At 41.2% G+C, this 12,507-nt stretch overlaps 3 protein-coding genes across 6 annotated transcripts; all 3 read right to left on the reverse strand.

The window, feature by feature from the left end:
- Positions 1 to 1,165: 1,165 nt before the first annotated feature.
- Positions 1,166 to 2,180, reverse strand: LOC122787028 (heat shock protein 30-like). The gene has a single exon (XM_044053566.1). It carries the CDS (start codon positions 2,012 to 2,014, stop codon positions 1,361 to 1,363), a length of 654 nt encoding a protein of 217 aa, XP_043909501.1. The 5' UTR covers positions 2,015 to 2,180; the 3' UTR covers positions 1,166 to 1,360.
- Positions 2,181 to 5,285: 3,105 nt separating this feature from the next.
- On the reverse strand, positions 5,286 to 7,944 carry LOC122787027 (heat shock protein 30-like). The gene has a single exon (XM_044053564.1). The coding sequence runs from the start codon at positions 6,090 to 6,092 to the stop codon at positions 5,424 to 5,426; it is 669 nt and encodes a 222-aa protein (XP_043909499.1). The 5' UTR covers positions 6,093 to 7,944; the 3' UTR covers positions 5,286 to 5,423.
- A 327-nt stretch (positions 7,945 to 8,271) lies between these two features.
- si:dkey-175m17.6 (N-acetyllactosaminide beta-1,3-N-acetylglucosaminyltransferase 2) lies at positions 8,272 to 11,737 on the reverse strand. 4 transcript variants are annotated; one of them, XM_044053562.1, is made up of 4 exons: positions 11,495 to 11,711; positions 10,767 to 10,963; positions 10,515 to 10,577; positions 8,272 to 9,811 (listed from the first exon to the last, which is right to left on the reverse strand). In XM_044053562.1, exon 4 carries the CDS (start codon positions 9,780 to 9,782, stop codon positions 8,430 to 8,432), a length of 1,353 nt encoding a protein of 450 aa, XP_043909497.1. In that variant the 5' UTR covers positions 9,783 to 9,811; positions 10,515 to 10,577; positions 10,767 to 10,963; positions 11,495 to 11,711; the 3' UTR covers positions 8,272 to 8,429. The 4 variants fall into 4 exon arrangements, 3 of the variants coding, with proteins under 3 accessions (XP_043909497.1, XP_043909498.1, XP_043909496.1); XM_044053563.1 differs by lacking the exon at positions 10,515 to 10,577; XR_006362536.1 differs by lacking the exon at positions 8,272 to 9,811 and having other exon boundaries at positions 10,010 to 10,577; positions 11,495 to 11,737.
- Between the last annotated feature and the right edge of the window lie 770 nt (positions 11,738 to 12,507).

Consider the following 12,507-nt stretch of genomic DNA (forward strand, 5'->3'; position numbering starts at 1 on the left):
TGAGATAATAGTCTCATTTAAAGTGAGGGGACACTTTACATTTGCTATAATGACGTGAATATTAATGACATCTAGTGGTGAAATTCTGCAATTGCAGGAAAGTTCCTGAAAGATCCAGCACCGTCTGGTATCTGTAAAAACAGCTCCTCCCAGTGGAGAGGTGTGGTAGTGACTCTAAATTTCCTGAAAAGACTGGAGCTTAATTTCTTTTATGTTTAACAGTCACTGCTTTTAGGAAATCGTGATTTTACTTCTTTTTTTCCCCCTCATATCTTAGGTTGTTAAGAAAAACGTAACTATAGATCTATTAATCTATATAAATATGAATTTATACAGAAGAACAATTTTTATTGTTCAAAGTAGATCAGTAAAGAATAATTGAACATAATAAGTGAGATAAATACATAACATATGAACGTTTGAAGTTTAAAATAAGTTTAAAAGATGATGTTTTACTATAAATATGGACATTTATTTAAAACCTAGGTGATTAGTACTATAATGAATGTAAGAAAACATTTTTATTCCTCAAATTTAATACGGTCACTGCTTTTAATTCTGAAGGTGACTGATGTATGTTTGTATTATGTCATTCTTATAAACAGTAACTATCATTAGTTCCCACAGTATGACTTGTAAGTAATAGTCTTACTTTCTTTCTCTGACTCATTGAATTAACTCCATTTTTACTTTTGCTTTTAAGACTTTTATTCTTATTTGTTTTTCATGTTATTCTTATTCACCTCTATTTACCTCAGTTTAAGCACATGTTGTTGTTGTTTTTTACAGTAAATACAAATGGACACAGGGAATCATGTGTGTTTTCATGTAATGGGAAAGAGGAAAATGAATTAGCTTAATTTAAGCTGATATTAAAAACAAAGGGAAGCACTATCTGCAGCACTAAAAATAAAGTGAAAGTAAAACATTTTAAATAAGCAGAAATATATACAGAACATGTAACATAATATCCCATATAAAAGTTATAGAATTATTAATAAATTAATAAACAGCAATTCAGACTGACTATTAACAGGACAAAAGCTTTAAATTTCAAGGTATTTTTACTTTAACTCGAGAAAGACAACTTTGAAATATAAATTAAAAAAAAACACCAGAAATGCAAAAGGGAAAAAAACAATAGACAGTTTAATTTTGTTTTAAATATATTTTATTGATCACACTTCCCTTTATAAAACAAACAATTATTGAAAACAGTTTCACTTCAATTGCGTTGATTTACATATAATTATTTTACTTATTTACTCATTAATACAGAGAATCAGAATTCCCCATCACCATCAATATGTAACGTTAGTATGAAAACATGATGTTTGACAGAGACACAGTAACACTGTGATCAGTCCATGTGTCCAGGTTTGTCCTGTGTGCTGCTGTCGTGTGTCTCAGAGCTGCTGCTGTTGCTGTTGTTGTCTTCTGTGTGTGAAGACTCACTCTGCTGTGTTTTCTCCTCCGTGCTCCTCTGGATGCTCAGCTCTCTCTCAGCCTCCTCAGCACATGGAGCTCTGGCTGCCTGGATGTGGAGCTTCCCGTCTGGACTCAGGCAGCAGGTGACGGCTTCAGGGTTCACACCTTCAGGCAGATCAAACTCCTGCCTGAACTCCTGGAATCTGTAAGAGTAGGAGCCGTTCCCGTCCTCCTGCTTCTTCTCCGTCTTGCCGCTGACTCTCAGCTTCCTGCCCACCTGCCTGACAGACAGCTCCTCTGGAGAAAAGCCTTCAGCGTTCAGGATCAGGCCAAAGTTGTCTCCATGTTTCTCCAGCTGGAAGGAAACTGGCTGCATGGTCTCACTGCTTTGGACAGATTTCTTCTTCTTCTCCTCCCCCTCCTCCAGGATCTGCTGTTGAAGTGTGTCCATCAGCTCCTGCAGGTGTCTCTGCAGTAGATGCTGCTGGTAGAGCTGAGGTCTAACCTCTGGCCACAGACTGCGCACAGGCCAGTGGACGAGCATGAGTGGACTGAGGCCAGACTGGAGTCCACGAGAGCACAGCATCTTCAGTGTGGGTTTGGAGTTGATTCTTCTTGTTGTGAGATGAAACACTGTTCAAGTGTGTGTTCTTCTTGTGTTGTCTTCTGTCTCAGCTGTGGGACTGTCCACGCTCTTATATTCTAACTGGAGGAGCTCCAGAGGCTTCAGGAACTTTCCAGTCACTACCACACCTCTCCACTGGGAGGAGCTGTTTTTACAGATACCAGATGTTGCCGGAATTTTCCTGCAATTGCAGGACTTCACCATTAGATGTCACTAATATTCATTGAACTAAGAGCAGTGACTGTGTTAAATTTGTTTTGATAGTGTGTTATCAATTCTAAACTTATTTTAAAGCTATCGCTTTATTCTTATCCTCCATGTCCTACTAGTCCATAGTTCTATCCGACCAGTACCTACACACTCTATGTTTTATTTTTATTTTGCTTTTACTGTCTGGTAACATTGAACTCAACCCCGGCCCAGATATAAACTGTCTGAGTACTCCAGTTGATTTCAAATCCAGATCAGGGCTTAGTGTTGTACACCTAAATGTTAGAAACCTATTGCCAAAACTTGACCTAGTTAAAATCTGGGTTAAATCAACTGATACTGACATTATTGTCCCATCTGAAACCTGGCTAAAGAAATCCATCACAGACATAGACATTGCTATTAAAGGTTAAAATGTTAATCGTTGTGATCGTCCCAAAAAAGGTGGTGACATGAAATGTCAAACAGAAATGTCATGTTACTGTTCAATCATCTCTTTCCCTCAGCAGTCAATTTGAATTTGAATGGCCACTTTCTCACCATCGTCGGCTGCTATAGACCGCCCTCTGCTCGTAGTGAGACTTTATCCTCATTGAATAAACAACTTTTGACTTCAATGAGATTCTTCTCACAGGAAATCTGAACTGGGATTGGTTATCTTCTGTTTCTGACAGTTTTAAATCTGTGTGATTCTTTTAACACAAATGGTTAACGGGTCAACGCGGCTAAATCTTAGATGTCCAGAGAAATCCTCTCTTCTCGATTTATTTTTAACTAATTCTCCTCATATATATTCAGATATTGGTATTTTTGCAAATGAGATGAGCGATCATTGTGTTATAGCCACTATCAGACGAGCTAAGCTCCCAAAAGCAAGGCCACGTATTATTTTTAAACGTGATTCTAAACATTTCTATGAGCAGGGTTTTCCTCATGATTTATGGCACTTTGATTGGTCCAGGATCTCACTTTTTAATGACGTAGAGCTGGCCTGGAAGTTCTTTTGTGATGCTTTTAGTATTGTTTTAAATAAACATGCCCCTCTACGCAAATTTAGAGTGAAGGGTAGAAACAATCCTTGGTTCTCCCCCGAGTTGTCCAGTCTCCTTAAAGCAAGGGATGATGCCTGGGCTAAGGCCAGAAAATCTAAATCTCAGGATAACTGGCTGACATTCAAACAGCTCAGAAATCGCTTTACTTCCCTTGTTAAAAAGGCCGAATCAGATTTTTATGTTGATAAAACTACTCGTAACCTGAACGATCCTAAGACGTTTTGGAAAGTAGTCAAATCTGCATTTGGGGATGAAACCAGAGACAAATTGCCTGCTTGCATAGTAAAAGATGCACAAACCAGCCATTCTTAACTATATTCATGAGCACTTTGTTTCTTCAGGATCTCTATTTGAGTCCTCACATCCACATCAATCTAATGTACAAAGGGCTTGCCTTCAATCACCACCTACTCATGCCATGACTCCTACATTTGATCTGACCCCTTTTGGTGTAGCTGAGGTCCATAGGGATCTACAGCAATTGGATCTAAGTAAATCAGCCGGACCTGATAATCTTGAGCCTTTCTTTTTGAGGTCAGCTGTGGACTTCATAGCAGAACGTCTGTGTCATATTTTTAATTCTGAAAATAAGATTCCCAGAATATGGAAATCTGCTTATGTTCTTCCCTTGCTGAAAGGTGGAGATCCCACTGCAGTTAACAACTATAGGCCGATCTCTAAATTGTGTGTTCTCTCCAAAGTTTTAGAAAAGTTGGTCAGTTGGTCATTGTCTTCTCTCACAATATCAGTCAGGTTTTCCTAAACAGCACAGTACAATAACTGCCGCTGTTCAAGTGGTAAACGACATCATAGAGGCACTAGATGGACGGAAATATTGTGCAGCTCTTTTTATAGACTTGTCAAAGGCGTTTGACACAGCGGACCATGTCATCCTGGCAGATAGACTCCACAAGATTGGTTTATCTAACCAGGCTGTAAATTGGTTTTCTAATTATTTATCAGATAGAATGCAGTGTGTCCAGGCCGCTGGGTCTTTGTCCTCTGTCCTCCCTGTTGGAAAGGGCGTGCCTCAAGGTTCCATATTAGGGCCACTGTTGTTCACAATTGATGTGAATGATATTTGTGATAATTGTGTCTGACGCTGTGTCCCATTTGTATGCTGATGATACAGTAATTGATTGCTCATCATCTTCAGCTTTAAAATCACTTGAGTTTTTGCAGTCAGCCTTTGACACTGTTCAGCTCCGTTTGACTCAGCTCAAGTTAGTGCTGAATGCAGATAAATCAAAAGACCATGCAATTTTCAAATGGCTTCCATCTCACTTTCCTGTTCATGGGGTTGAAATTGAAATGGTCACATCTTATACATACTTAGGCATTGTTATTGATGAGAATCTGTCCTTTAAACTGCACATCCATAAACTTGTTTCTTGTCGGACCTTTGCCTACATATTTGTGTTTACACACGTGTAGCAACCACAGTCGATATGGCCTGCGTTCTGGGCAAAAAGGCTTTTAAGTTTTCTGCCCCGTCTGTGCAGAAGGACTTGAAATTGAAAGTCAAGTCAATTATAAAAGACAGAGAAATAAGCTCAATCGGTTCTTGTGATTGCACTGTGTAATCATGTAAACCCCACACTTCTTTCCTGCAGTATGTGATCGTATTTCACTTGTGTCTTGTGTGTTTGGAGTAACATTCTGTGTTTGTCTTGGCCAGGTCACTCTTGAAAAAGAGGTTTTAAATCTCAATGAGTTTTTTTACCTGGTTAAATAAAGGAAAATGAAAATTAACTTATGTAACATTAGACGTGACATGACTATTAACAGGGCAAAAGCTTTAAATTTCAAGGTCTTTTTACTTTAACTCAAAAAAGGCAACTTTGCAACATACACTAAAAAAAAACAGAAATACACAATGAAAAAAACAATAGACAGTTTAATTTTTTTTAAATATATGTTTATTGATCACACTTCCCTTTATAAAACAAACAATTATTGAAAACAGTTTCACTTCAATTGCATTGATTTACATATAATTATTTTACTTATTTACTCATTAATACAGAGAATCAGAATTCACCATCACCATCAATATGTAACGTTAGTATGAAAACATGATGTTTGACAGAGACACAGTAACACTGTGATCAGTCCATGTGTCCAGGTTTGTCCTGTGTGCTGCTGTCGTGTGTCTCAGAGCTGCTGCTGTTGCTGTTGTTGTCTTCTGTGTGTGAAGACTCACTCTGCTGTGTTTTCTCCTCCGTGCTCCTCTGGATGCTCAGCTCTCTCTCAGCCTCCTCAGCACATGGAGCTCTGGCTGCCTGGATGTGGAGCTTCCCGTCTGGACTCAGGCAGCAGGTGACGGCTTCAGGGTTCACACCTTCAGGCAGATCAAACTCCTGTCTGAACTCCTGGAATCTGTAAGAGTAGGAGCCGTTCCCGTCCTCCTGCTTCTTCTCCGTCTTGCCGCTGACTCTCAGCTTCCTGCCCACCTGCCTGACAGACAGCTCCTCTGGAGAAAAGCCTTCAGTGTTCAGGATCAGGCCAAAGTTGTCTCCATGTTTCTCCAGCTGGAAGGAAACTGGCTGCATGGTCTCACTGCTTTGGACAGATTTCTTCTTCTTCTCCTCCTCCTCCAGGATCTGCTGTTGAAGTGTGTCCATCAGCTCCAGACTGCTGCTCAGCTCCTGCAGGTGTCTCTGCAGTAGATGCTGCTGGTAGAGCTGAGGTCTAACCTCTGGCCACAGACTGCGCACAGGCCAGTGGACGAGCATGAGTGGACTGAGGCCAGACTGGAATCCACGAGAGCACAGCATCTTCAGTGTGGGTTTGGAGTTGATTCTTCTTGTTGTGAGATGAAACACTGTTCAAGTGTGTGTTCTTCTTGTGTTGTCTTCTGTCTCAGCTGTGGGACTGTCCACGCTTTTATATTCTAACTGGAGGAGCTCCAGAGTCTTCAGGAACTTTCCAGTCATTACCACACCTCTCCACTGGGAGGAGCTGTTTTTACAGATACCAGACGGTGCTGGATCTTTCAGGAACTTTCCTGCAGTTGCAGGACTTCACCACTAGATGTCATTAATATTCACGTCATTATAGCAAATGTAAAGTGTCCCCTCACTTTAAAAGAAATAAGAATATTATCTCACTTAACGTATTATTATTGAAGGAGAAACTCGTAATAAGAACAACAAATTACTTTATAAAGCTTTAACTACTACACCCATGTCATTATAACAAATGTAAAGACTATAGTTATATATATTCATAATTTTTGCTTAGTATAAACACTGCCAGTGAGTTTTGTGCCCCTTTAATTTGCAATTTCATAATCTTCAAATTCATGCAAGCTGTCAAGCTGTTTTCTTTCATTGTTTATCATGTATTTGCATGTTGTTCTCCTCCAAACTCTGCACAATCACCTCTGTCGTCAGACAGTCAAAACACACTGCAGGTCATTAAAAAAAAAAGAATATAACCCTCATTTGTTTAAACACCCACATGCAAACCATTGTTCTGTGGACAAGATTTAGCCATGACAGCAGGGATGAAAATGTCAGACGATGAACTCTCATATTAGCCTTATTGAATAAATAAAGAATTTCATTACAAAGAAGAACACATAATGACATAAAATGTTTTTATTTGCCCTTTTTAAAAAAAAAAGAAATCACACATTTTCAGAGCAATCCTCGATGACAGCAACAAGATATTGTATTCCTTTTGGCTCGATAATGATAATTACGTAATAATAAGACACATTACAGTCTTACGGCGTATGCAAGCTCTTAGTATTTGGCTAGTTATATTTTATGTTAGTGATCAGGATCAGTTTCAGCAAAACACAAATAGATATATTGAAAAAAAATCTTAAAAAAAAGTATTAGATGTATATTTTCTTTATGGGGTTGTAAAATAAAAGGTTAATGCGCAGTGGTGGCATCAACTCACATTCACTTTGAATAAAAGCAGTGTCAAGCGTCAACCTTACATCGCAGTCCTTCGCTCCGCTTTGCTTTGCTTGCGATCAAGCGGCAGAGGTTGAAAAATGTTCATTTTTCACTCAGACGGAGCTCTCAGACAAGGCTGTTACCAACGTTTTTGTCGGGGAAACTCGCACCCAACGATGGCCGACACACGCTGACATCCGATAGTTCCGGTGAATCCAGCGTAATGCCCTCAAAACAAAGAGACCCTTTGAGGTAGATCAGTCTTGTTATAGCTCAGTCAACCCTAACCCTAACCCATCTTAAAAGTCTGTATTTTAGTCGGACTAAGACAATAATTATCAGACTAACATACCTGGATTCATAGTCCAATTACTCTTACTTCCCTCCCTAGGTTTTTGACCCGGAAGTAGAAGAAGATAACGTATAAACAAGGTGGCGGCGGCGTCTTTCTTTGGACACCAAAGCAACCACAAGAGGCCATGCACCATCTAATTTGTATCACGATTAACATGTAAATATACACAACCACAGCACAATCTATCTCACCTTGTCCATAAAGGTAAACAGGAAACTGATTCAATATGCACTAGCTTACAGACAGACAGACAGACAGACAGACTTCTTTGTCTGTCCCAATCAGTGACAGAAATGTTTCTTTGACACGGCTGCAACAATAAAATACAGTACATTCAACACTCTCGAGACACTTTCACACTCACAAAATAAACGCAGTCAAATAAAATAGGAAACGTGGTTAAAAGAACAACAACAACGACAGATAACGTCACATACGGTGTGATGGCTGTTTGATTTTGTTTAAGGTGGATATTGCAGAGGGAATAAAGGATGTTTTGTAGATGTTTTTACAGGCCAGTAGGACTTTATAGGTCCCACTGGCGGCGTTTGTGGTGAACACACACTGGCCTGATCGACTATGTGAGTTTATAGAGCGATACAGCGCCACCTACACATGGTGGAATCAGACGTACGCGGCCAATAAATCGGTTTTCTCCTCCATGATTGCCTCTCTTAGTCAGACTACGGCCATAGTTCATTTTAATCCAGAGTAGAAATACAACACAAAACATAAAATGACTTAAAAAGACCAAGAGAGTTCATTATAATATACAGTCACAGTGAGTGTGGTGCAGGAATAGCCTCATGTCTGCCCTCAATGACGCTCATTTGGCAGGCAAATGAGCGTCAGCACTGCCCGGACAGATTCTGGAGCTGCTGGAACAGCGTCAGCATCTCCTTGGGAGTCCGTCTGTGAACCAGCAGCACAGACCTGTAAGCACATGGATTTCCCCTGTCCGTCTGTGGGAGATCGAATGTCAAAAACCCCGGGTGATGGTTCGGCGAGAGCCCGAGTCTGTGCAGGCACATCCCCAGATACACGTCGTCTATCGGGAACAGGCGAACCCTCTCCGAGACCTCCTTGAGTCGCAGTGCAAGCGAGCCAGAGTAGACCACGCCTCCTCCGCCTGCGTACGGCGGGTACACGCCCTTGTAGAAACGCTCCGGAATGTAGTATTTAGTGGAAGGTTCGCGGTTGGGCATGGCGTAGTTGATCACGTCGCCTACAAACAAATCGATGCCACTGTCGTTGGTATGGGGTCTCCACTGGTAGAGCTCCTGCCACTGCTTGTGCAGGTAATCCAGAAGCGCGCCGGTGCGGACGAAGACGTCGTCGTCGCCTTTGAACACGAACATGGCGGTGGGGCAGTGTCTCTGCATCCACTGCCAAAACAACAGGTCCTTCAGTGTCAGGTTAAAGAAAGTGTCTTTGAAATCCCACAGCAGGATGTCGCCGTATTTCTGGTTCTCCAGATCCAGAAGGTTCTTGAGGTCTGGGTGGGGGCCCATGCTCGAGTCCTGTCTTCCGAGAAGAAACACTGTGCGCACTAATCCGCCTTTCCTGTTCGATTCCCCCTTCACAAAACCACTGCGCCCCCACGTCTCACGGATGGCCTGCCTGTTCTCAAAGTTCCCCACTTGAGATTTGACGGCCATGAGGAGCATGGGAGTCTCCAGATCAAGGCTGATGTTGTTCTTCCGACACATGTTAGGCTGATTAATCAGGAGGGGATACTCCCTGCAGTGCATTGACCTGATGAACGCCTTCATTTGTTCTGGCAGGCCGTTAAAATCGTTCATACGAGGGAGCAAACACTTCTGCGACACGCAGTCGGAGACGCAGTCGTCCTCGACTTCTGTGTCCGTGTTGGCCTTTGGCTTCCTCATGACGCCGGTCGCGTTTCCCCGCAGCAGGGGATTGTGCTGACGGTCCCAGGCGTGCTGTAACCGGTTCCACAGCGCGTTGTCCTGCAGACGGAGGTTCCAGAAGGGGCTGAGGGGGTGGGAGGCCAGCGCGGCGGAGTTAGCCGAGAATCCCGGGGCCACATAGTGCGTGGTTATCTTCGGGGGAGAGTAGGAGATGGTGACGAAGATGGACACCATGATGTAGATCAGCAGGTGGCCGGTCATCATGCAGGGCAGCAGGCACATGCACAGCAGTCTCCCGTTGCATCTGCAGCATCTGCAGCATCTGCCCATTGCCAGCAGTGAACAGATCAGACACACACCTGTACAGAGAGAGAATACACACACACACACACACATATGCATGATTTCCAAAAATCACAAAGTAGTGTAGGTCAGTGATTCCCAAAGGTGTGGACCATAAAAAGAGTAACACAATCGTGTTTTTGTTGAATTAACCTAAGGGCCAAGCAAGTCGGGCACCCTGCTGTCTCATAAAAGGGAAAGCATGAGTACTACTGAGGCTGTACATACAGTAGTAAGCTATAGGAGAAGAACTTTGTAAAGTACACACACCAAAAAGTGACAGTGAATTTGACTTGGAGCAAGGGCATCAAAAAAAATGACCTATGCTCTAAAACCGACAGGAAGTCGGTCAAATTGGATTGAATGCCGACTCAGAGGTGATTTTGGGGATTTCACACAACAAACTTGAACAAACTTGTCCTCGAGCTTTTGTGTGAATTTATATTTCTCGATTTTTGCAGATGTCCCTTGGGCACAGGGGTGTGGTTTTCATTGATAAATTCACCCGTTCATGCGCACATGGTAGTTTTTAAACAATGAGGGTGAGTTTGGCTCCATAACTTTCTGTTGACTTTTCGGCTCTTTACACAATTAATATCCTTTAAATACCTTCGTTTTTTGTATCATATTATTCATTTTCATCTCTTACAGCTGCTTTAAAAGGAATAAAAGTATACTATTGCAAGGTATAAACTCCAATGGATCACATTCCCGTCGGACCTTGGTGCTTGAGTCTTTTGTTACATGTCAGGTGTAAGACATCCAGAGAGAAATGGTCCAGTCCTGGTGCAGATGAGCCACGAGACAGACATTAAAACAGAATTAATTTGTCAGTAAAACTAAGTAATTCCATCTATATTGTATATATGCACATATCCCCCCTCATTTATGAAACAAATAATGCATAATTTGGGGATTTCAATTCCGTAAAAGGTGAAAAAGACTATTTTTAACGTTGCACAACATCCTCACCGAGCTCATAAAGCTGCAGCAGGTATGGATGGGTCTACCTGAGAGGATTTCTCTGTCAAACACTGCCGCGTGTGGACCCTCCGGAGTTTCTGTCTCCTTGGTGACGGTCCAGTGAGGATTATTATCTGCTCCTGTCCACACACTCTGAGCATCATCCCCGCCCCCCCACTGTCTACCTGCTGCTAAGCACACAGCCCCTGTAGACACACACACACACTGTGGAACATGAAGTGTGCAATGAAGTGCATTAAGTCTCTCACTGTAACTGTGTAAAATCAAAGTGGTTAAACTAAAAATGCAGATTAACTCAACTTAATTAACCATATATATTGTTTGTTTGTTTTTTATTATATTTGAGTTCAATTCTAACAGTTGCCTACTTATAAATATGTTTGTCTTTCTTCTATTCTCATTTAATATATGTTTAATATCAATTGCAAGGTTTCCATCACACTTAATAAACATACAACTCATTTATTAAAATGATTTAGAAATATGTATTTTATTAATAGTGTTAATAATGATAATCATAATAATAATGTTACACAACTTATTTTAAACGGAAATTAGATAAATTCATGTTTGACCACCACATCACAGTGCTTCACAGGTGTAAACTTCTAATGTTTTACAAACATAAATTATGGAAGATTATTGTTGATTTTCTCCTATCTACAGTGACAACACATTCCTATAATAGGCTTTAAATAAAAATCAAAAGTCCTTACATGTAAGTGAAGTCCTCTCGTTGACTGAAATGAAAGACACTCAGATTTGTGGTGTCCACCTTTTGCTTTTCCGCTTTTTCATCAGGCCTTGTTTACTGGCTCGTTACAAAACGACCGCTCTGCATTCATGTCCGCGACGGTTTCGATGTTGAGAGAAGAGCATCATCTTTTCATCAAGTCTTCAAACGCACTTTCTGCCACTGAAATCCGCAGCTGAGCAACAAAACGTCCCAGGTGAGGCGAGACTGTGCGCACTGCGCGTGCGCACCTGGCACCGAGGCACTGAGGCGTGCGCGCGTGTGTGTGTGTGTGTGTGTATCAGAGGGAAAACACTCACATGAAGACAGGTTTGACGTACTGTGAAGGAAGCGTGAGTTCCTCAGAAATGAGGTTCTACCTCAAGGGGACCAGGTTTTGGTCTCCATGGAAAGGTCTTACATTACACAAGAGAGAGATTTTGGATACAGGTGTCACTCATATGCACTTCGTCTCATTTGCATACTTGTGGTCATAAAAGACCAAAGACCAGCTGGTTAAGAGGTGTCTGGCTGTCATAAGACCAGCAGGAGGCGCTACAAGTACACCACTATTCTCATTTCAGGGTGATATACTACATTGATTAAAGCATGTGTTTAACTATTGTGACCCATTTAGAGCCATATCTGTGACAGGCATTATCAATTTTAATTGGTAAACAAACCATTTTTCAAGAGATGTTTGGTATATTAATTAAAACTGTATACGTTATATGTACATGACTTTGACATAACACAACACATAAAGCTTCCTCAAAGTAGGAACATTTGTGCAAGTGAAGAACAGATTATGAAGACATTTTCTGGGGATGTAGGTTATAGTCTGAGAATGAGTTTATTAGATTTTGGTGGTGATATGGATACAGATTCAAGATTAAAAAACAAGAAAACAAACACGACTACAGTACTATAGGGTCCAGAATTTGCATACACACTATAATTTATCTTGCATGTCTTATTGACGTTTGAATGTCTATT

This window comes from Solea senegalensis, linkage group LG21, assembly GCF_019176455.1.
Source record: "Solea senegalensis isolate Sse05_10M linkage group LG21, IFAPA_SoseM_1, whole genome shotgun sequence".
Taxonomy (NCBI): domain Eukaryota; kingdom Metazoa; phylum Chordata; class Actinopteri; order Pleuronectiformes; family Soleidae; genus Solea; species Solea senegalensis.